Source organism: Myxine glutinosa, chromosome 1 (genome assembly GCF_964187855.1).
Source record: "Myxine glutinosa chromosome 1, kmMyxGlut1.1, whole genome shotgun sequence".
NCBI classification, from domain to species: Eukaryota; Metazoa; Chordata; class Myxini; order Myxiniformes; family Myxinidae; genus Myxine; species Myxine glutinosa.
The window spans coordinates 340,469,800-340,495,209 of NC_136261.1; the positions used below are offsets into that span (position 1 = coordinate 340,469,800).

General features: G+C 48.2%; 1 protein-coding gene across 2 annotated transcripts in view; it reads left to right on the plus strand.

The window, feature by feature from the left end:
• LOC137412709 (E3 ubiquitin-protein ligase TRIM7-like) overlaps positions 1 to 25,410 on the plus strand; it is a 78,127-nt gene that overhangs the window by 26,961 nt on the left and 25,756 nt on the right. Inside the window, exons 3-4 of one of the 2 annotated variants that reach the window (XM_068098001.2) lie at positions 114 to 301; positions 22,381 to 22,863. In XM_068098001.2, coding sequence (XP_067954102.2) covers positions 22,420 to 22,863 — 444 coding nt within the window. In that variant the 5' untranslated portion in view covers positions 114 to 301; positions 22,381 to 22,419. The remainder of the gene's footprint in view (positions 1 to 113; positions 302 to 22,380; positions 22,864 to 25,410) is intronic. The other variant, XM_078769824.1, reaches the window with a different exon arrangement.

Here is a 25,410-nt window from a genome sequence, read left to right on the forward strand (position 1 = left end):
GAGACTGAGAAAAGAGAGGAATGAGTCAATTGATGTCACAACCATCTTTTCTCCATCTTTGTTACTTTAGACAGGGAAAACAACTTCAGAGGATGATGTGTAATATCCACAAGTGTTTACGATAGAACCAAGTGGCTGAGAGTTTGTGGTGGACCTGAAACCCGGAATAAGATTTAATCGTCACTTCAAGTAAATGACGTCAATGCATTCCCACGTGACGTGAGGAAACTGTTTTTCCAGCTTTGCTTCCTGGTTGGTTATGTGATCGTCGTGCAGTTTGAAAGCAGCTTCGTTACGAGAGGTAAGGGATTACTTTAAGGGAACTGGATTGTGAAATAAATAACAAATTATGTTTTGTTTTAATTTGAAATGCTGATAACCATGTTTGTTGCATCACAAAGGAGGAGATACATTCATAAATAATTTTTTCCCGGAGTCTTTTCAAAAATATTTTTTCCCCAAGTGTATCAAGTAAATAATCCACTGGTGGAGAATGTCAAATCTGGTGGTTTAATGGGGCGTCCGGTTTGAGCCTGGGAGGGTCGGAAATACAAACCCCGTCCGAGTCATACAAAGACTTTTTTTTATAAATGGTACGAGCTGCTTCCTTGCTTGGTGCCCAGTATTTAAAAGGATAGAGCATGGACAAGCAACGCGAGGAAGCCAATGGCAAACCACCCAGTTTAACCTTTGCCAATAATCTGTTTCGGCATCACCGACACTCTGTCGAGTATGGGACACAAATCAAAAAAGAACATCGAGTAAAAAAAGTGGGAAATCTTACATTGGTCACTACACACTGGTGAGGCTCTGACTTGTTCAAAGCTCCATCTTGTTTTATGTTTGAGTCAGGGACCCAGAGTCCTTGGGAGGAGCAGCGGTATTAATTGCTAGATTGCTATCACAATATTGGCCTGGTGAAAGGTACACCTCAAGATACACACTTTAAACATCTCTCCCAATAATACAATTCATTTGGGCAATTTTTATATTCAGGAGTACAATAGGATTGTGAAAACATGTCACCGAGTATGAATCCTCACAGCAGGTGAGGCCTGATGGAATCCCAGTCCGTTTGATTTGTGAATTTGCTTGTGAATTCAGTACCCCATTAACGATATTGTTACATGTGTGGGGGTAGGGAAGGAATACCACAGTGGAGTTAAGATCGTATAGGTTTTAGCATGGACCGTGTATGCAAAGAAGAAGAACCTTGATATTGTTACAGACGCGGTTGTGGATGTTGGTTTACCGAGCGGTTTGGTATGACCGCGTCTGCACAGTTTACCCGATTATACTCGAACGTTGGCCGAGTCGCGCTACGCTAAATCAATTGAGGAAAGGACACAACGGCTGGGTTAAATGACACGACACCAGGGGTACAGTTCTCAAGACCTCCGGAGGAGGTTATAATATTTCGGAACGTTGAGATTACAAGGACAAGAGGGACAGCATAGGAAGGTAGGCACTTAATCACGGTCTTATAGTAACCCCGACAGACCACAGATAAACAGGACAAGACTGACTCACACCGGGAGTGATGGCAAGGAAGGGCAGGTAGTCGGTGGACAGCACAAGGTGTACCTTGTGCTGAGGGACAGGATAGCGCGGCCCAAAAGATGCAGGGAGGTCTCTCAGCGCTCGGAGGTGGCGTCTGGTTCTCTTCACTTCAAGCTCGGGGTGCATCTGACGTCACGTCCGGTAAGTGGCTGCATATATCCGGCGGGGAGTGACACGCCCTCGGCTCGTTAGCTCCGCCCCAGATGGAATCGGCCCGCCACTTCTTATTGGGTGCTGGGGGTTACCGGGCTCCGCCCTTGACGAGGGGCCGACAGTCAGCCCCTTCGTGGTAACCCCGCCGGAGCACATGGGCAATGGCGGCTAACCAAGCCGGAGTGAGGACGCACACTCCCCGCGCGCTGTTGTTGTAGTTGTTGTTGTAGTTGTTGTTGTTGTTGTTGTGGTTTCATGAGGAAGATGGGAGGAGGTATGGGGAGGTCCTAAACTCACTACTGGTGCCATACAATCACATTCTGGTGCAACGAAGAGTCAGAATTAATGGAAACGAGTCCTTAACTGACATAGACTAAGAATAACTAGCAAGAGGTCCTATAGTTGTCTACGTGAGATGCGGTGAACCTGGGCACGACAGTTAATGGGGGAAAAAGGGGAAGGTCGGTTCTACAGAGTGTTGTTTACAGACAATGGGACTAGGGAATGGGGGATTGGGGATAGTTGGGGAGTATTGGGGAAATAGGGGAATATTTACAAGCGGATATGGAGGCCAAATCCCATATCCGCAACAATATAATAGGTAAGGAACCTGTCGGGTTAAGAGTGTTTGCATGTCACCACACGGAGGGTGGTTTTGTGTTAACTAGATAGGGCTTAAGGATAATTCCCAGTATGTAATTGCCTCCTGTGATGTTCCCTTCTGTTTTTTACAAGTAAAAAGGCCGGCCATAAAAACCCTGGTTCACCAACAACAACAATAACAACAACGGCCATTAAGCCGACATTGCCAACAGAAAGACGAACATTCCCGAATGACTGCTAGATTCCGCCTCCAAGGGATCGTGACCGAACGGCCACACCCCGAAGTTCGTCGTTGGTTGAGAGCATATGGAATGATTTAATGGGGCATGAGGATTGGTCGGGGAGTGACTTCAGCAAGGGAAAAGGGAGGGTGTGTCGCTGCCCCTCTCTCTCTCTCTCTCTCTTTGGTATTGGCTTCGTGGCAGGTGGTTGCGTTTTCTCGTGTGTGCTTGAGGAGAACTGTTTGGAGCCCAGAAAACCTTGCAGCGTTGGAGCCAGGGGTGTTGTTTTGACTCGGAACTCTTCCAGGGAGCTAAGGACCGGGTGGTTCTGGCTGCGTCTGGATCGAGCGGGGGAACATTTGGTTGCCTGCTGCACAGCTCGGTGTGCTGGTGTGCTTGACCGCCCCATTGTTTGGGCGCTTTGATGCACGGTCCTCTCGTCGACTGACCCCACCAAAGTGCTCGACGAGGCCAGAGCTGAGTGCCAAATAAAAGAAGGGATTTTCTTTTTATTTTCTTTCATCTTTCCCCTGTCTGTATTCAAGTCTGAGTAGAGACGTCTCAAATTACGATATTCGTTTTTACCTCACCTTTCATTCCTATCATATTGCACTTATTTTCATTAAACCATAATTTAATGTATTTATTTGTCGTGCCTGTGTGTTCGTTTCTGTGTTTGTGGGGTTTGGATAATCCCCCTCGTGCTGATCGGCCCAGATAAGGACCTCGTGACCTTCGGTCCCACGTGCACCATAAAAGGAACTGACATTAATTTGGTTGGATGCCCCGGGATTAGCAACGATCGGCCACCCATCATCTTGAGGTGTTTACCCCGGTGACGCGACATTATCTTAAATTCTTCATTCAAAGAGGGAACTGTTCCAGCACAGTGGAAAAAAGCAATTGTTGTCCCAATCCCGAAGACTTCCGAAGACAATCCCGAAGAAAGTTTGAAACCAATATCGTTGACTGATCACTTTGCAAAATTAGCTGAAACCTTTGCAACACGATGCATACTCAGTGACATTAAGGACAATATTGACATCAATCAGTTTCGTAACGGAGCAGGTTATTCCACCTCACACTTCCTTGTTAAGTGTTTTCATTAATTAACTTGTTAATTGTGTTACATATTTATGTGAATGTATGTGAATTACCATTCAGGTCTTTGCTTATCCGTGTGTAGTATATTAAGTTGTTGTGTAGTTGTTGTGGTTGGAGGGTCAGGAGCCCTTCTGAAAAAGTGGCCGGAAACGGAAGTGACCGGAAACGGAAGGAAAAAGACACGAGGAAAAAAAGGACGAGGATTCTTCTTCCTCACCCCGCAACGACGAAAGGTGGGATTGATTGAGCCGTGTGGAAAAGCGGCGTTCCCGAGCCTGTCTGGCGAGAGGAGTTACCGGGACGGATACCTGCCCGGTGGACGGCAAACTGTCGTGTGGCCGTGCACCGACCCAGCGTTTGGCGCCGTGCGCGACACCGTCTAAAAAGACGCGTACGGGTCGCCTGTTGGGGCCTAACACGCCTGGCAAGCGGCGTGGGGCCTGTGGCTTGCTTTCCCGTCCCCGCTTCGCGTGGCCGCGAGGGGCTGTAGCCGGGGTGCCGGGTACGATACCTGCCCGGTGGAAACACGTCCACCCGGGGTTCGTTCAACCGCCCGAGTGCGGCGACGCCGACCATCATCTTGGTCAGGAGGGGCCCAGAGACATTGTGCGGGACCGAGACCAAAAGGGTGTCGTGAGTACTCACCGGGACACACGTATATAAGATGGCCATCTTAATCATAGGGAATTGATTGTGGATTGAGAATTGTTGATGGTTGTGTATTGTTGATTGCTCGGGGAAAATCTCCGTGGTTGTGTCATTGAAATTGTATGGTATCATTACCATTGAAATATATCCTTGAACATCAGTTGTCTCTTGGGTGAAATTCATATGGATTGCGTGGCGAAAGCGCATATATAATACAGCTTTCTGGCGAAGTTCCTCTCACGGTCCGGGGGTCACCGAGACCAGGTATTCACCGAGGGGACCACGTAACAGAATTGGGGGCTCGTCCAAATTACGATTTGCGGTTTCGCAATTGGGTCTACGTCCGGGATCTAAAATTGTATAACATAATAAAATAATAATATTTTATTTATTAAAATTTATTAATTAATTATTAATTGGTAAAAAAAATTTGAGAAATTGGGGTAAAGTCTTGGGTGAAGGTTAACAGGTGTTAACGATAGACACCATGGCGTTTGAGACACAGAACTTTGGGGTAACCCCGAGTGAGGCACAGTTCCGAGCGTTGCTAAAGTCGGACCTCTTGAAATTGGCCAAACATTTTAACTTGGAGGTCCGAACTAATTTGAGGAAGGCAGAGTTGCAGGCCACGGTGATACAATCTATGGTGGGATTAGGAACATGGGACGAGTTAGCCTGGGAGTGGCTACCCGAAGAACCAGAAGATGTTGAGCTCCGGAAACTGGAGTTGCAATTACGGAGCCAGGAACGGATTAAAGAAGAAGAAAGGAAAGCAGAAAAGGAAAGAGCAGAAGAAGAAAGGAAAGCAGAAGAGAGGAGAGAAGAGAAACAAGCAGAGGAAAGGAGAGTGGAACGAGAACTCCAGAAAAGGTTAAAAGAAGAAGAAAGGAAAGCAGAAAAGGAAAGAGCAGAAGAAGAAAGGAAAGCAGAAGCGAGGAGAGAAGAGAAACAAGCAGAGGAAAGGAGAGCGGAACGAGAACTCCAGGAAAGGTTAGCAGAAGAAGAAAGGAAAGCAGAAAAGGAAAGAGCAGAAGAAGAAAGGAAAGCAGAAGCGAGGAGAGAAGAGAAACAAGCAGAGGAAAGGAGAGTGGAACGAGAACTCCAGGAAAGGTTAGAAGGGAGAAAAGCAGAGGAGAGGAGAGCTGCAAGGGACCTCGAAGCAGAGGAGAGAAAAGCGGAAAGGGAATTAAAGGAACGTGACATGGAGCTTCAGCAAGAAATCAAATTCAAGGAGCTGGAGTTAATGAGAGAACGGGGAGAGGCACCACCCTTGCTGACGGGGTCGACACCTAACCAGAAAACCTGGGATGTCGGCAGACATGTGAGGCTGGTTCCACCGTTCAGTGAAAAGGAAGTCGCGAAATTTTTTCCACACTTTGAGAAAGTGGCTCGACAATTAAACTGGCCGGAGGAGGCCTGGACCATACTCGTGCAAAGTGTGCTGGTGGGGAAAGCTCAGGAAATTTATTCGGCGCTACCAATGGACCAATGTGCAGATTATGAGGTACTGAAGAAGCACATCCTCAAAGCCTATGAGTTGGTTCCGGAAGCTTACAGGCAAAAATTCAGGAATGCCAGGAAGAGGGAGAGTGAGACCCATGTGGAGTTTGCCAGAGTGAAAGAAAACATGTTTGATCGGTGGTGTGAGTCCAAAGGAGTCGGGAAAGACTTCGAAACATTGCGTGACTTGATCCTGGTGGAGGAATTCCAGCAGTGTGTCCACGAGGACATCAAAGTGTACCTGCAGGAAAAGAAGGTACCAAAGTTGTGGGACGCAGCCACCATGGCAGATGATTATGCCTTAACCCACCGAATAGGGGTCCACGAACCTAACTCCTCGCCTAGATCTCCGCAGGGGAGGTGGGGAACAGCAGGTGCGGAGAACGACAATACATGGCGGCGGCCTCGAGAGGATTATGGGGACAACGCGGATACCCCACCTGTTCGAAGTCAGAGGGCTGCGGGCCCAAGACAAACTTATTTTTCAGGGGGCCCGAGGCAGACCACGAGTTTTTCCTCCGGGCCTACTTGCGCGTTTTGCAAGAAACCTGGACACTTGATGTCCAGTTGTTACCTCATGAAAAGGGACAACCCAGAGCGGAGTCCGACTATTACAACTCCGAATGCGATGGCTAGCGTAAGAAATCGCCATCAAAAGGGTTACCAACCATTTATTTCAGAGGGGTTTGTGTCCCTGGATGGAGCCTCGACTAACCGGAGACCGGTTAGGATATTGAGGGACACAGGGGCACAGCAATCTTTAATGCTTGAAGGCATTTTGCCATGGTCCGAGGAGACGGCAACGGGGGATAGTGTTCGCTTACAGGGGATCGGGGGCGGTGTTAGTGCTCCCCTTCATGTCATCCATTTGGAGTCCGATTTGGTGTCAGGACAGGTCACCGTCGGGTTACAAGCCACGCTTCCTGTAGAGGGTGTATCTGTGGTTATCGGGAATGATTTGGCCGGGGGTCAAGTTTGTGGTGGCCTGAGGGGTGGTAAAGAGCCCAGCAGGGAAAATAACACCACCCCAGCTCGGGATGGCGACAAAAGTGCCAAGTTATTTGTAGGGGGACTGAACTTCAAAACAGAGGAAGAAGTTCTGACCTCTGTCTTCAACAGATATGGGCCGCTGGTGGAAGTGCGGTTGGTAAGAGACTGGGAAATGCAACAGTCAAGAGGGTTCGGCTTTGTCACGTTTTCCAGCACAAAAGACGCCAGAGAGGCAGAGAAGAATTGGAATGGCAAGGATTTGGAGGGTCGGACCATAACAGTAGGGAAGGCATTTCGTAGGCGTCGAGAGGTCTACAGGAGAGGACAACTGGGCGGTAGTTTTGGTGGTGGCCGCAATCAATATGATTATGGAGGCTCCCTGAGTTACGGCCGCTCCCGAAGGAAGGATTGGCAAAGTAGTGGCCGAGAAGGAGACCGCTATTCATGGGACTACAGGGACAAGTGGTCACACCCTAATTATTAGGGAAGTTCTGAGAAGTTGAAGCACTGAATGCGGCGGAGCCGCCGAGCCAAGATTCCTACACGGATTAACCGTGAACGCCGTTCCTAAAGGCGTCCAGGTAGTGAACTTTCATGCACGGACTAACCGTGAACTCCACGTTCCTCAAGGCGCCCATGTAGAGAACTTTCCTGCACGGACTAACCGTGAACTCCACGTTCCTAAAGGCATCCATGTAGTGAATACTCGGCTTGGCCTCCCGGAAAAAGTGCTATCGAGTGGCTTAACTTTGGATCTTTGATCAACCCCTTAACCTTCATTCACAAGAAACTGATGGTCAGAGTCAGAGGGTCATGAGATGGAGTTTGATTTGGCAGGGACAAGGTCGTTGCTGGTGCTTAGTCCAGAGTGAGTAATCTGGAGGGGTTGTGGTGAAATTTTGGTTGCTTTATTTTTAAGTGATAACTGTGCCCGGGGGGAACTGATAATGTGGGGGGGGTTGAGTTATCTGGTTGGTTTCTCCAAATTGGCCGGCAAAGAAAGTTTTTGCGGGGTTCAAACTTTCTTTCTTGAAGGGGGGGAGTGTTACATATTTATGTGAATGTATGTGAATTACCATTCAGGTCTTTGCTTATCCGTGTGTAGTATATTAAGTTGTTGTGTAGTTGTTGTGGTTGGAGGGTCAGGAGCCCTTCTGAAAAAGTGGCCGGAAACGGAAGTGACCGGAAACGGAAGGAAAAAGACACGAGGAAAAAAAGGACGAGGATTCTTCTTCCTCGCCCCGCAAAGACGAAAGGTGGGATTGATTGAGCCGTGTGGAAAAGCGGCGTTCCCGAGCCTGTCTGGCGAGAGGAGTTACCGGGACGGATACCTGCCCGGGAAACGGCAAACTGTCGTGTGGCCGTGCACCGACCCAGCGTTTGGCGCCGTGCGCGACACCGTCTAAAAAGACGCGTACGGGTCGCCTGTTGGGGCCTAACACTCCTGGCAAGCGGCGTGGGGCCTGTGGCTTGCTTTCCCGTCCCCGCTTCGCGTGGCCGCGAGGGGCTGTAGCCGGGGTGCCGGGTACGATACCTGCCCAGTGGAAACACGTCCACCCGGGGTTCGTTCAACCGCCCGAGTGCGGCGACGCCGACCATCATCTTGGTCAGGAGGGGCCCAGAGACATTGTGCGGGACCGAGACCAAAAGGGTGTCGTGAGTACTCACCGGGACACACGTATATAAGATGGCCATCTTAATCATAGGGAATTGATTGTGGATTGAGAATTGTTGATGGTTGTGTATTGTTGATTGCTCGGGGAAAATCTCCGTGGTTGTGTCATTGAAATTGTATGGTATCATTACCATTGAAATATATCCTTGAACATCAGTTGTCTCTTGGGTGAAATTCATATGGATTGCGTGGCGAAAGCGCATATATAATACAGCTTTCTGGCGAAGTTCCTCTCACGGTCCGGGGGTCACCGAGACCAGGTATTCACCGAGGGGACCACGTAACAATTGTTAACAATCTATGTGAGCATGCTGACAAACAGCCAAGTCACAGCTCGGTGGTTGCAACAGATTTCTCAAGCTTTTGATATAATATGTACAATGTGGTTGTACATATTACTACTACTATTACTACTACCACTACTGCTACTACAACTATTAATATTACTACTACTGGTACTACCACCACTACTACCACCACTACTACTACTACTACGCCAAGCCATTTTGCTGCTCCTTGAGCCATGCTATTTTCGACATTTCCTCCTCATCCTCCTCCGTTTTCGTTTGTATTTTTGGTGTATTTGGGTTATCTAAACCGAGTTGATTCATTTCGTTACTTTATTTTGATGGCCTGTTTGATTTATTAGTCCTTTTGTGTTCGGGCCTAGCCACGCCCGTGTGGGACTTGTTTTGCCGCGCCTGATTTGTGGCGTATCACAAAACTGTTTGACTTACTTGTTTTTGCTTAATCACCCTTGACTTTCTGTGCTAGATTTGCATCGTTTTGGCAATTAAGCCGAAAAGTTATTTGCTCAACGCGCGTTTGATTATCCTTTTGAGTTGTTCATCAGCATACCGGTACGGTCGTGCTAAAATAAGCAATAGCTCGCGAACGAGCTAATTTGTATTTTTTTTCATTTTCATTTGACGGGAAATATAGGTTAATACCGTTAATACCTACCGTTAATAGTAATCATACCTCTGGATGGTACATGGGCAAGAATGGCCGCTGCTACCTCTGGTGCAGGTGGGAACTGCCCTGCCCACCTGTTTAAGGCATTAACAAGGAAGTATGGGGTGAAATGCGAGTTGGGACAAATCACCCAAAGAGAGGCTTATGTAAAAGCACTCGCTAGTCTGGTTGATCCTGTGACGATAGTTGCAGCCTCGAAAATGTATGGACAAGCTGTGGTCTTTCTTAACTCAGAGGCTGCAGCAAATAAGGCCATAGAGAAAGGGATTGGTGTGGGAGGACTCTTTGTACAAGTTGAACCGCCCTCAAGTCTTGGTACAAGGATAATTATATCTAATATACCCCCTTATGTGCCTGACAATGTCGTGGTGCCTTTCCTGGAACAACTGGAAGTGTTGAGATCACCCATCAAGCCTGTGTCTTTGGGCTGTCATGAGCCCTCCCTACTGCATGTCTGGTCTTTTAAAAGACAAGTCTCCTTTGAATTGGGATCGGATACTGAATGTGATGGGTCGTTTGTTATTCCTTTTGACGGAAAGAATTACAGGGTATTTTATATGACAAACGAACCCCGTTGTTATGCATGCAAAGTGAAGGACCACAGGAGAGCAGACTGCCCCACTATCATTAAAGAGGTTGCAGCTCCTCAACGCCCAGATCAGCCTCGAGAGGATCCCAGCGTCACTGAAGGTATCCTAAGAGAGGCAGCTGCTCTTTTGTGCTCGAGGGCAGTGGTCCCTCAAGACAGTTCTATACCAGCTTCTCATCCTATCTCTTCCGCTGCCATAAATCAATGGCCGACAGTGGGAGCAGGGAAGGCAAAGAGAGCACAGAAGAGGAAATCAGAACCCGCAGAGGATGGGACCACGGAACACCATGGTACAATTGAGGATGACACGGGAAGTAATGTGTCAAAGGGATTAATAAGGCCGAGTATTCTGAAGGAGAAAAGAGTGGTAACCCAATCTGAAGAAATGGAAGAAGAAGAAGAGGAAACTATTCATCAAACGACAGGATATGGGGAGTCTTCTCGCCCAGATTCACCAAAAGACAGTTTGAAGAATGAACAGGAAAGGAGACCGTCAAGTCGTAAACCCAGCATGGTAAAAATAAACAACACAGAGGTATCTGAGTTGACAGGGCCAAACGATACTGTTGAAGCGTGGTGCTGCGCACGCTAAGGCGTACGAAAGGAGCAAGCTGACAACGCGGTTCATACAAAAGAGTCTTTATTCAAAGCACTCAAACTGCAGCACTGAGCTGCTCGGGGCTGCGCGCCCCGTGTATCCTGAGGCCACGCCTCTCTCCCCGACGTGGCCCACCCCCACTTGGTGTGCGGGGTGATGTCACCACGTCAGTGCTTTCGTGTCCGCCACACGCGCCCCCCCAGAATCCCCGCGCACCTGAAGGGTCAGTTTGCGGGGCAAACGGATGACCCGGCCGAAGCGCCCCATGGCGACTGGCGGCGTCCGGGATGCAGGGATGCCATCTGGGATGCCTCCGGCTGCCCCTGGGACGCGGGGGTCGGGCCACTGGCGGTGGATGGTCCACGTCGAGGTGGGCCGGCTTGAGGCGGTCCACAGAAACGCGGTCAGGAGTACCGCCGATGTCCAGGGTGAAGTGCTTCACCCCGGTCTCCAGCACGCGGAAAGGCCCGTCATACGGGGGCCGCAGTGGTGTCCGGTGGGCATCGTGGCGGAAGAAGACGTACTCCGCCGTGCGAAGCTCCGGGGCGACGTGCGTCGGTGGGTGCCCGTGGTGTGCCGTTGGCACCGGGGCGAACTTCTGGGCGGTCTATTGCAGAGCGGAGCGCTGCTGTGCCGCGGACCATGGTGCCGTGGAGTCGGGGAGGAACTCGCCCGGCACCCGCAGCGGTTGCCCGAAGACCAACTCTGCCGCGGATGCACGCAGGTCATCCTTGGGCTCTGTCCAGAGGCCCAGCAGGACCCAGGGGAGCCTGTCGACCCAGCCGCCGTAGCGGAGGGTGGCCCAGAGCACGGCCTTCAATGAGCGGTGGAATCGCTCGCACAGGCCGTTAGCCTGGGGGTGGTAGGCTGTGGTTCGGTGCTGCCGGACCCCGAGCCCCCGCGCGACCGCCCCCCAGAGCTCTGAGGTGAACTGGGGGCCGCGGTCGGACGAGATGTCTGAGGGGGCAACGAACCGGGTGACCCAGGTGGCGATGAACGCCTGCGCGACGTCCGCCGCCGTCGTCGACGCCAAGGGCATGGCCTCCGGCCACCGGGTGGTGCGGTCCACCATGGTGAGGACGTGGGTGAAACCCCGCGAGGGGGACAGAGGTCCCACCAGGTCCACGTGGACGTGGTCAAACCGGCGTTCCGGCACCGTAAACGGGGCCAATGGGGCCTGGGTGTGCCGGTGCACCTTGGCGCGCTGGCACGCGAGGCACGTCCTGGCCCAGCCGCGGACGGCCTTCCGGAGGCCATGCCAGACGAATTTGTCGGCGATCAACCTCTGGGAGGCCCTTGTGCCCGGGTGGGACAGGCCGTGGATGGCATCAAACACCTGGCGCTGCCAGCCCGCGGGCACGATGGGGCGAGGCCGCCCGAGGGAGACGTCGCACAAGAGGGCCGCGCCCGCGCCGTCGAAAGGCACCTCGGTGACGCGGAGGCCTGTGACGGCAGTCCGCAAGGCCTGGACGTCGGGGTTAGCGGCCTGGTCCGCTGCCATCCGGGCATAGTCAATGCCGAGGTGGACTGCGTGGGCGACGGCCCGGGAAAGGCAATCCGCCACCGGGTTGTCCTTCCCCACGACGTGCCGGATGTCCGTCGTGTACTCGGACACGGCCGAGAGGTGACGCTGCTGCCGGGCCGACCACGGCTCGGTGACCTTGCCCATCGCGAAGACCAGCGGCTTGTGGTCGACGAAGGCCGTGAACGCATGGCCTCGAGCAGATGGCGGAAGTGCCTGACTGCCAAGTGAAGCCTGAGCAACTCGCGGTCAAAGGTCGTGTCCGAGTACACGACGGACATCCGGCACGTCGCGGGGAAGGATGGGAATCTGGCGAGGAGGCGGGTGAATTTGTCCGCTGCCGGAGGCGTACAGATCAACGTGGCCGGAACCGAACCATTCGGCAAGCCGCTTGGCAAGCCGCTCGGTGAGCCGCTCAGTGAGCTGCTCGACGAGCTGGGCAGTGCACAAGCGAGCGAGCTGAACGTCTCGGCCTGGACAAGACGTCTGTGCTTTACGTCGACCAGGAGCCCATTTGCGCACAGGAAGTCCATGCCAAGCAATGCCATGGGCACGTCGGCGGTGACGAACGACCATCGGAAAACCTGCCCTCCGAACCGCAGAGAGAGGCAGCGTTTTCCGTACGTACGGATGGGCGTCCCGTTCGCGGCAATCAGCGCGGGGCCCCCGCCCGCGGTGTGCTTGTCCGACGTATCGGCAGGAGCGACACTCACCTGCGCTCCCGTGTTGCACAGGTAACGGTGCCCAGATAAGGTGTCCGTTATGAACAGTAGGCTGTTCGAACGGCCGGCACTCATTGCCACTATCGAGCGCCGGCCCGGGCGTTTCCCGACCTGTCGAAGGAGCACGGCGGATGACACTGTCGAGCCTCGTGGCCGAACCTGGCGTGGAACCGGCACCAGGTGGTGGAGCTGGAGGAGCGCGGCTGGCTTCGCCAGGCTGGTGGAGCCGGCGGTTTTCTCCGCGGTGATGGGCGGGGCGTGGCGGGGCCACGAGGTGTGCATCGGCACCAGCCTCGGGATCCACGAGGTGTGCAGCAGCATCAGCCTCGAGATCCGCGACGGCCTCACCGACTCTCGCCCGCGTGTCCGAAGCCGCGAAGTACCTGTCTGCCTCGGCGGCCAGTGCTCGGGGTTCCGTTATCACGGTCCCGGCCAACGCGAGGCATACCTGTGCTGGTAGTTGGCGATGTTAAAGCCCCCGGAATAGAGAACCAGGGGCTTCGTCGCCCAACAGCGACAGCATATGGTCCATTTGGACTGACGGGCACATGTCGCCGAGCTTGGGGAGATCCAGGAGGTGGTCGGCCCGTACGTCCTCCGTGAGGCCGAACATGGCTAGGAGTAGCCGCTTGAGCGCCTCGTACTTGTGGCCGTCCGGTGGGTGGTGAAGGACGGACACAACTCGAGCGGCCGTGCCGGGCCCGAGGGAGGCGACGATGTGGCAGTAGCGCGTGTCGTCGCTGGTGATGCGCCGAAGCTGAAACTGGGCTTCAGCTTGGACGAACCAAACTTCAGCCTGGGCCTCCCAAAATTCGGGAAGTTTGACCGACATCGCGTTGTTTGCCATTGCAATGGCGTCGTGTTCGGAAGGATCGCTATGGCAGATCCAACGTCGAGGTCACCAAATGAAGCGCGGTGCTGCGCGCGCTAAGGCTTACGAAAGGAGCAAGCGGACAACGCGGTTCATACAAAAGAGTCTTTATTCAAAGCACTCAAACTGCAGCACTGAGCTGCTCGGGGCTGCGCGCCCTGTGTATCCTGAGGCCATGCCTCTCTCCCCGGTGTGGCCCACCCCCACTTGGTGTGCAGGGTGATGTCACCACGTCGGTGCTTTCGTGTCCGCCACACTGTGATGTTGGTTCCTGAGAAAATGCATCCAATAATAACAACTGCAACGAAGCTTCAAAATAAACCAGGGATTGAAACATCTACAAGAGCAGTTCTGAACCGAAGGATTAACACCGAAGTTTCAAAGGATGCTGAAGTAGCATTCATCGGTGGGACAGACAGACAGATGGAACCAGACACACAAGCATCAATGAAGTTGCTGGCACTGACCGACATCTCGGGTGATGTCACTTCACTCACTGTTGGCGCAGAAAGGGGAATAGTTGAGCACATCTCTATTTTACAACCCCAAAAGGATGGATCTCCAATACCAACTGAGGAAGAGGCATCCATTCCCACAGGTGAAGCAACGTCCGCCATATCAGAGCAAAAGGAGCGTTCCTCTGCGCCAGAAGACTATGCCAAGTCAGCCTTGAGAGACGACATGGCAGAAGACTTGACACATTGTACAAGTACACCAAAGGAGAAGGATCTTGAACCTCCAGACAGCGATGATGAGAAACGTATTGGTGATGGGGAAGACTATCAAGGGTCACTGACTGGTTTAGAGACAGACCTACCTGCAGGACACCATTCCTGCATTCCCAGCCAGGAGATACTCGAGTTCCTGGAACAAAGCTTGCATAGCAGGAAGAAAGTGGAAAATGCGTTGAGATGGTGGAAAGATTATGACTTGCTAGTGCATTCCTTGTATGTACTAAGGAGAGAGGGACATAAAAAAGGCCTTCAGGCTCGGCCGAACAAGCCCGAGTCAGGAAGTTTCTGGCAAAGGTTTTGAGTTATGGGCCTGAATATAAATTGGTTTAATGATGATGAATTTTACAGGAACAAAACTCTCAATACAATAATGACATCAAACTTACGAATAGGATCATTGAATGTCAATGGCTGTAAGGATGCATTCCGTGTGCACCAAGTATTGTCATTCTGTGTGAAGGAAAAACTTGAAGTAACCTTTGTGCAGGAAACCCACACGACCCCATAGGCTGAATCCCAATGGGAAAACCAATGGGAAGACTTGGCCTTTTTCAGTCACCCAACGGACATATCTTGTGGAGCGGCTACCCTCTTTTCACCAAAGAGGAAACCTGAAATACTTGTCGTAAAGGAAGCCAGTGTGGGGCGGTTGCTACATATAAAAGCAAAGTTTGAAGAATTTGTTGTCAATTTCGTCAACATTTATGCACCTTGTGTAGGAGTTGCAACGGGGATTTTCTTCAACCGGTTGCAGGGATTCATGCTCACCTTGCCTGGTGAAGAGTGTGTATTCTTGGAGGAGACTAATTGCACTCTAATCCCCTCCCTTGATCGAATAGGTCAGGAGCCGCATAATCACTCTGTAAGAATATTACAACAAACCATAACACTGTTAAACTTGAGAGATACTTGGCACATACAACACCCCACAGACAGACCATTCATGTATACGAGTATCAGAGGTGGTCATATATCACAATGCCGGCTCGATAGAATTTACGTGTCTCACCATTGGTGTAAGAGTGTCAGTGACTCTGGCATAAAAGTTGCCCATTTCACAGATCAAAACTTGGCCTGGATTAAGTGTTCCCTGGCGGAAACAAGGCGAGGCCCTGGCTTGTGGCACCTGAACAATGCTTTAAGTCAGGATGAAGCCTTTTTGTCAATCTTTTTGAATTTTTGGCAAACCTGGAGGAATAAAAAAAGGAGATTTTTGCTCACTTCGATTCTGGTGCGATGTGGGCAAGGTACGATTGAAATTGCTATGTCAGGAATACTCGTATGGATGGAGCAAAACACTTGGGGTAGGGATCAAAAGACTGGAAGAGGAACTGCTGCACCTTGAGAAGCACCTGACCACACTTACCTCTACTGAACTGCAGGCATACGAAGAAAAGAAGAGCACCCTTAAAGCATGTAGTCGTGTGAAGGCACGAGGGGCGTATGTGCGCTCTCGTCTGCAGTTTATTTCTGAGGATGAATATGTCCTGAATTATCTCAAAGGGGTGGAAAAACGCAAAGGTCAATTCAGGACTATAGCGAGTGTTCTCGCAGAAGATGGTCTCTTGCTCAATGGCTCGGAGGGTGTTCAAAAACGAATTAGAGCCTTTTACGCTCAGCTGTATTCGGGAAAGAGCACAGATGCAGGTGCAGGTGGTACTATGTGGAGTAGTCTTCCTGAAGCCTCTGTAGAAGACTGGGAGCAGCTGCAGACTCCATTATCTCTGGAAGAAATGAAAACCGCCCTGCACAGCCGATCAAGGGATAAATCCCCTGGCATGGATGGCTTATTATGTGAAATGCAATGCAAAAGTATGGGACTTGGTTGGACCTGATTACCTAAGCGTAGCTCAGGAAGCATGTGATACAGGTCTAATGCCCCTTTCTTGGCGTCGAGCGATTCTGGTCTTGATTCCCAAGGAGGGTGACTTGAGAAACTTGAGGAATTACCACCCTGTGTCTCTGCTGTGTGTGGATTATAAGGTCATGGCTAAAATGTTGTCACTCCGTCTCGGACCAGTCCTGACAAAATTAGTCAGCCCGGAGCAATCTTATGCCATTCAAGGCAGGACAATACATGACAACATATCCCTCGTCAGAGACCTGATAGAGTATGCGGACATGACTCAGACTCACGTCGGATTTCTTTCCTTTGATCAGGAGAAAGTCTTTGACCAGATGAACCATGAGTATCTCTTTGAAACCTTACTAACTTTTGGGTTGGGGAGGAGATTTGTAGGCATGATTCAGACGTTGTATATGTCGGCAGAATGCCTAGTTAAAGTCAACGGTTTGTTGCTCGCGCCCTTTCCATTTGAGAGAGGAATAAGACAAGGATGTCCCCTGTCCGGCCAATTATATTCCCTATGTATCGAACCCTTCCTTTGTTTGATGAGAAGAAGGCTAACTGGCATTGTGGTGCCACACAACAGGGTCAACCTCAAACTTTCTCCATATGCAGATGACATTCTCGTGTTTGCCAGTAATGCAAGGGATATGCAAGTAGTTTATGATTGTCAGCAGGTTTATTCAGCAGCATCGTCTGCTACAATCAATTGGAGGAAAAGCTCTGGGCTTCTAATTGGATAAATGCAGGTAAAGGAGTTACCAACACAAAGTCCTGTCTCTGAGGGGAAAAACACTCCTTATTAAACAGTTTATAATTCCGAAGTTAGTATTCAGGCTCTCTTGCATAAGCACTCCAGAGGAGTTTCTGGTTAAGATTCAGAGGAAGCTATTGGACTACTTTTGGAATGGTAAACACTGGGTTTCCCTGGGCATTCTGAGCTTGCCTTTTGCAGAAGGTGGACACTGGACAGTCTTTTCCCTGCCTTCGAAGCCACAGCCACGCATCCAGGCTGAGGACCATACAACGATACCTACATGTGAACCCTACACCGCAATGGTGCTCACTGGCATCATACGTCTTCAGCAAAGTGCTCAATCTTGGGTACAAAAGGAATCTTTTTATCATTACATCTCGGAGCCTGTCTCGTGCTACATTGCCTCTTTTTTATCAAGAAATGCTGAAGGCTTGGAATGTAGTCGACGTACAAAGAACAGTTCCTTATCCAGGCAAGGACCTGTTTGAAGAACCGCTCATTCTCAACCCTCTTCTACAGGACCCAACTCTGGCTTCGTCTTCAGTAAGAAGGAACCTCTTAGCTGGTAGCATATCCACAGTGGGAGACCTTCTGAACGATGGGAAGAGAAGGCTTATTTTAACCAAGGAACTTGCAGCGAAAATGGGCCTAAGGACAATCAGGATCCCCTCCTGGAAACTTGAAGAGGTCAAAAGCTCCTTGCCTCCCGATTGTCTGGAATATCTAGAGAATCCCAAAGAGGGTGATGGATCTGGACAGATGTCCATCGGTAACTCCATAGATTTTAAAATCAGACCACGATGTTGCGAGCTCTCTCAGCCAATACCTGCAAACAATATGAGTAAGACCCCTGGCACAGTGGAAATGTCGTTCTGTGGGCTATCAAGGAAAAATATATACCTGCTAGTGATCCACTCGCTCCATTATATAGCTCTTGCAACCCGACTGGATACTCCCTGATGTGAGATTCTTCCACTTCCTTCGACTGTTCATCCACGTTGGGATTCACTCTATATCTACCCAACGCCAAGATTGATGGCAGACTTAAGTTGGAGGTTGCTACATGGTGCACTGAGTTCTGGATCTATGATGCGCCATTTCACTAACTCCCCAGAGGAATGCTGCTTTTGTGGTGAAAGGGAAACTATATTTCACATGTACCTTCAATGGCACCGTCTTGAACCAGTGTTCTTAGTGATGAAAAGTCTTCTCTTGGGCTTCTGGCTTCACTTCTCTCCAACACTTTTTATTATCGGGCACCTGGTAAAGAAACTAAGCAAGTCACGAGATCTCCTTGTTAACTTTATTTTAGCCTGTGGGAAAATGGCAATATATAAAACCAGGAAGGAAAAAATTGAGAGAAATGTGGTGGAACACAGTTCTGTAGGTCTGAAGGGCTTAATACGCTCACGCATTATTTCGGAGTACAAGGCGGCAGAATATAGTAACACTGTTCAAAAGTTTAAGGAAACCTGGACTATAAATGATGCACTTTGTCGGGTCTCCCCACAAGATACTTTGCTCTTATTTGTATAAATGTGTTATTTGGCGTTCTTTTTTTGGTGTTCCTTGGCGTTCTTTTACCTTCCCCTTATCTGTCTTGGAAGTGCTTTCTCTTCAAAATGCTCTACCTTGTCTACTATAGTTCAAAACATGGACTTGCAGAGATGAGGAATTGAGCGACATGAAACAGGGAACATATGTTTGCCTGAGCTTGCATGAGCTCTGAACGCAAATCTCGATAGCCTTTCCAACAAAAGCACTACTACTACTACTACTACTGCTGCTACTGCTACTACTACTACTACTACCACCACCACCACCACCACCACCACCACCACCACCATCGATGCATTTTTGCCACCAAAGCTTTCCAGCGATTTCTTGCAAGTTACAACTGGACGAAAAGACGCATCTCAACAAAATATTTCACAAGATTTTGACAAACGCTGAAACGCTTTGAGAGCAAAGTGTAAAGAACGCAGATTTTCAGAAAAATGCTTTATATGTGAAATCAATTAAGTTTACGAACCAAAGCATTAATGTTCGGGTATTTCACAAACACTGATCGAAACGTTATTTTTTAGCCCATCTCCCACACAGCAGGGTTTTGTGTGTGTGTGTGTGTGTGTGTGTGTGTGTGTGTGTGTGTGTGTGACGTGTGTGTGTGACGTGTGTGTGTGTGTCTGCACGGGCTGTAACATTCGTAACATTTCAGCTTTTGTCATGGAAATTTTCAACAAAGCTTTATCATGAGAATACGGAGGAGAGAAATTAATAATTTGGTCAAAAGGTCAAAGGTCAGCATCGCATAAAATCATCATTTTTCATCCAATTCACCTGACCTGACATTTAAAGTAATTTAAAGAATTTGCATGTTGGTCCCTGAATTGGTTCACCAATCAAAGGTTAAAATCCGATTATTTTTTTAAACACAAGGTCAAAGGTCATGGTTGTATAAAATCGTCAATTCTCATCCGATTGGTTTGAAATTTGACCAGGTTTTACATATTGGGTCGATTAAGCCTATTCCTCTTGAGGTCAAAAGGTCAAGGTCGCCTAAATCGTCAATCTGTTGTATTTTTACCTCCGCCACCAAAGGTGGATGGAGGTTATGTTTTTACCCCTGTCTGTTTGTTTGTCCGTGGACAGGATATCTCAAAAACTTGTGGATGGATTCGGTAGTAATTTGGTGGAGAGGTTGTGCATGTGACACGGAGGAAATGGTAACATTTTGGAGAAAGTTCGAATCTAAGAATACCATCACACCATGGCATGAGGGACCCCCTCCTTCCAGGATAGAGCCGGATTATAGGTCTTGCATAGCTAGTCGCGTTTTCAACATGAGTCAAAATTTGAAGTCGATACTTCTTTTCCACCCGGTTACCATCGGAGTGATTGGCTTATTATTGGCTTATTACTGACACACACAAACACACATACCCCAAATTGAGGCTCTTGTATTGATGCCAGGACCTGGACCAGGACCAGTCAGACCCTCGTTTTCAGGGCATGAAGGTCAAAGTGGAAAAGCATCAGGACATGCGGAGAGGAAGAATGAAGGACGGGTCATGGAGCATTACCACTCAGATACTTCAGATCATCTTGTTACTAGCAGAGGTACCCGGCTTTGCACGGGAGTGGGAGGAGGAGGGGAGGGGGAAGAGGAGGGGAGGGGAACGCTAATTTTAAAACCCGAAATTTTTTAAATGTTTATGTCTCCGTGACATTCCTGGGACCATCCCGAGTCGAACAGTACTTTCCGCTCGCAAATCCGTCCACGGGTTCTCGAGATCTTAGAGATTGTAGACCCACCCGAAGTTTTTTTAATTTTAAGGTGTGCTGTAGTCAGAAGCGCTAGAAGCGCTGCGCTCCCTCCCTTCGAATCCCTCTCTCTTCTGCTAGTGCTAATAATACGCTAATTTTAAAACCCGAAATTTTTTAAATGTTTATGTCTCCGTGACATTCCTGGGACCATCCCGAGTCGAACAGTACTTTCCGCTCGCAAATCCGTCCACGGGTTCTCGAGATCTTAGAGATCATAGATAGAGGCCAACTCTACTTTATATATATAGATATAGAAAGATAAACTAAGCGATCGAAGTATAGCTCTGCTGATTGCATGCTTGCCATTGTTCTGTCTGCTTTGTCATCGATCCCAATCGATGTTCGATTTCAAGAAAATTGCTCTCCTGGTGCGGCCATGACATGGGAGGGGTGGATTGGGGGGTGTGGGGCGGGGTGGGAGGGGTGGATTGGGGGGGGGGAGTTGCCTCGGCCTGTCATCATTCTGAGGTCTGCAAAATGAGTACCAGCTTACTGGAATCCGTGCAATTCATCAGGGGCACAGCCACGATCCCAGCAATGATGCAATCAGCAGCCTCAGCCTACTCGCGAAATCTATATTATAAAAGGAGCCGTCGGTCTTGTTTGTTTGTTTTTCATGTTATAACTTGAGAACGAATTAATGGATTTCAAGAAATCCAACTACTTGGGATTCAAGTAACTCCCAGGTAACTCCCGGGAAAAAACTTTTTCTTTTTGGGTACATGGACACGCGTGTCAAAACTGCAAATGGCAACACGTGACGTTGGCTATCCCTGCACGGAGAGCAGGATCTCCCAGAAATCCTTTGTTTGTTTGTTTTTCTTCCCCCATAGATTAGCCATTGCAGAAAAGATTGGTATTTCCATCAGAGAAGCGACAGGTCTTATATTCTCGGAATAATAATAATAACTCAGGAAAATACACTTTATTTTATGTTCTTAATACAGGAAAATAATACTTTCTTTTTAATCCAAACAGCACAAAAACAATGCACCAACATGTTAATTAATAGCTGGGCGGCTTAGCTAAAAAATTCGGATCAATTGTGCCTTTTCCCTTAGAAGCATGAAACTTGGCACATGGCTAGAATACCCGAAAAGAAAGATTTTTAGTCCAGGGGGCATCCCCAATTTCACCACTGAATGGGGTTGGCAAAAAACGTCTGCTGGCCAGTTCAAACCAATATGGACAACACTTCCAGAGGCTGCAAAGATCTGCAATGAACTTGTTAAGTGTGGGTGCAAAAAAGGATGTACTGGTCGTTGCCGGTGTAAGAAAGCTTCACTTCCCTGTACTTCTCTCTGCGCATGTGATGGAGAATGCAGCAAAGACTAGAAAACCACAAGATGGCACAGTTACAGTTTGCGATGTCAGACACTTTTAATCACTGAAGAATGCCAACCTGTTAAGAGTATTTATATGCATTCCCAGTATGCATGATACTATGCAAAATTAATATTTTCATATGACTGCTTAATATTTTATGTTACCATTGGATTCCTAGACCCTAAAAATGTAGGTATAGGCACTTCAACCATTTTGATATCTGTTCTAATTATGGAGATATTCATCAAAACAGGTCTTGTATGACGGCCATCTTGAATTTCAAGATGGCCGCCATATGGGGCGAAATTGGAGATGCCCCCTGGACTAAAAATCTTTCTTTTGGGGTATTCTAGCCATGTGCCAAGTTTCATGCTTTTAAGGGAAAAGGCACAATTCATCAGTTAAGCAGCCCCACTATAATGGTACAGTTTGGACAATTTTATAGTTGAAGTCCCAAACCATATTTTCCCCATTACCTCCTAAGTTTGCGGTTCACGGGGATTTTCACCACCTCGTGAACGACAAGGCATTCCTGTATCGACGTTAACACTGAGTGGGGTAACGTGTTGTATGACCTCTCTTGTTTCTGAGGTAATTGTGCTCCATAGTAATTTACCTGATGATTTCTTACCTCTAACGTTTTGTTTTTATAACTACAGATTTCAACTCTGCTGCGCCTCCTTCTCTCATACAAGAAAATGGCGTCTTCTTCGATGACTGGAGTTTCTGCAGATGAACTTCAATGCATTGTGTGCCTTGAACTGTACAAGGAACCTATTACTCTGCCATGTGGCCACTCATTTTGTAAAGTCTGTGTCGAGCAACACTGGGAAAGCAGGGAAGAGGCCACAGTCTGTGATTGTCCGAATTGCCGTAAAGTATTTCCGATAAAACCAGAATGTCAAAAGAATGTGGCCCTTGCCAAATTGGTGGAGAAGATGAAATTGGTGCCAGGAGTAAACGTGGAGCAGATGAAATTGACGTCAGTCGTAAACGTGGAGGAGCGAAGATGCACCGAGCATGGCAAGCCAATACTACTCTACTGCAAGGATGATGAAAGCTTGATGTGTGTGATGTGCATGGTTGGACAACATAAGAACCATGAAGTTGTTCCTGTGGAGATTGTTCATGATGAACTCAAGGCAAGTCCATAAGTGAAAATGTTTTTTTGTTCATGTAAATTTTATCCACATGAGTTTATCTCCAAGAATATAAAACCTTTTCTCAAAGGAAGTTGAAAGAACAAAGTGTCAAAAGATATAAGACATTGATAAATTGCAAGTTCTGTAATCGTGAAAATTTGTCTCAATTTTCACTTCACTCAGGACGATCTACTGAAATTATTGTGATGTTGGAGCAACAGAACATTCCTCACAAGTGGAGGTTATTTTATGGAAAGACTACCTTCTTATGATACTTTCCCCAACACTGCTGTAGATCAATTGGTTGTAGAATGAGCGAAGTGTCAAAAAAAGTTTTTTTTAATTGAACAACTGACAGAAAAAGGTGGTTATTGATTTTTCAGGTAAAAAGGTATGCTGGAGAGCTCACCAAATTAACAATTTTGTGCTGAGATTGTTTATAGCCCTGGGCCTAAGGATATAGACCCAAAGCTCTGAAAAAGCTTGGAGATGAAATGTCAAGCGATGCTCAAGAATAATGTGTGTGAACAGCATTTTGAGATGTTGAATAAAGGGAAATGTTTGTTTATAAAACATACAGGTTTAGACCACTTTACCATCCCAGGTATATTCGTGACAACCACACAAAACAACCTGCTATTGTTAAACTTCATATGGCACCACCTTTAGAGGCCATTTTTCCCTGCAGAGCAGGGTTTGGCCATTTTCGGGCACCATAGTCCCCTTTTTGAAGCAATGTTTTATGGCCGGATGCCCTTCCTGTTGCCAACCCTGTTGGTCGCCTCTTGCAACACACAGGGAATTACTAGTAAACTGGTAGTCAATTTGCCGACGTCAGGAGGATGTCAGGCTGAGTCAGCCCCCCTGGTGTTAATTCAGCAATCGACCAGGATTCAAACCTAGGATCCGAGGATCCCAAGCCGGCACCCTAATCGCGAAGCCAACACCAGGCTATTGTTAAACTTCATATAAAAGGAAAAAAATATATACTTCCAGTTATGGCAATTACCAATAGAACGTAGAGCAGCAACGAAGACAGGAAAGGCTGGAAATGCGAATGGTTTGGTGGATGTGCGGAGTATCGTTGAGAGAGCGGAAGACAAATGATGAATTGCGAAAGATGATGGGAATAGAGCCTGTGATTGATGCTGTGAAGAGAAACAGGTTGAGATGGTTTGGTCATGTGTTGAGGAAGGATGAAAGTGACTGGTTGAGAAGAGTGATGGAAATGAATGTAGAATGAAGTAGAGGACGGGGAAGACCAAGAAAGACTTGGCTAAATTTGGTGGAAGAAGAAATGCGGGCAAGGGGGTTAACAAGGAGAGATGCAGAAAATAGGACAAAATGGAGAAGATTGTCATGGGGGCCACAAGGCTAACCCCCACTCTAGCAGGGAAAATGGCCTTAAAATGCCTGTTGTTGTTGTTGTTGTTGTTGTTGTTTATGGCAATTCCCAAGCAGTAATGTACAGGCCTGATATTATCCATCACTGGGTGTTTGTTTTCCTGTGCTTTTACTTCCTTGCATCACAATGTTCACATTCATACTGAGTCTCGGCCAATGGTCGTCTTATCATGGTTTCAAAGATTTTCAATGATATTTTTGATGACACCACAATCATACTTTAAAAAATTACTCGACTGCTCAAAAGCATGAAGCAACAAGTTATGTTGAGTTTTTTTTATGATCTCATTTTAATATTCTGTTCAAGGAAGAGCAGCATATTAATCATGGAAACTCCTTTAACAAACTATGATGTAACTGGAAACCAAAATTGAATTGTCCTCCACAAACAAAATGGCTGTTTGAAACGTGCACTGATATTGACAATGACACCAGTCGACAAATGAGCACAGACAGGTTTTTACATTGACAGAAAGGGCCTTAACAATCCAACATTGCAGTTGAAATCAAAATCTTCCTTTTCTCTAATGGCCTGATCTCAAACCATCAGTTTGGTTTCTAACCCCATTCAACCACCCTGGACCTCCATCTCCTGCTCTTCCAACAATTGATTGAGGCTCTGAATTTTAGAAAAGAGATCAATTATGTATCTCCTGGACATGGCTCAAGCATTTATCCAAATCTGGTATTGTGACTTCCTCTCCTCCACTTTCATAGTCTTGCCTGAGTCTCAATGGGATCCTTTCCCAGTTGAAAATCTAAGGCCCCAAACCAGTCTCAGGTTAAAATTTTGCTTATAACTCCACCCTTTGCTGCAGCACCACTCATCCTCCAGAAAGGCAGGCATCAGCTTCTTCCCTCTCTGAACATGTGTGAAAAAAGAAGAAGCTGGAGCAGCACTTGGAATTGTAAACCCGAGAAAATTTTGACTCCGGTAGTAATTCTTTGGAAAAAGGCCAGTGGTATGGAAAATACCTCTTTATATGGTATGGGCCATGTGGCAAGATATAGAAAAAAAGCGACCTTTCATAGCTTGGAGAAAATCCCAAAGAATAGAAAAGAAGGGACATTCAAGAAATCTCATGTGCATGCTGGTCTACCCTTATGTTCTGAGGAGGAACCAAGTAATGCTCTCGAAAAGTT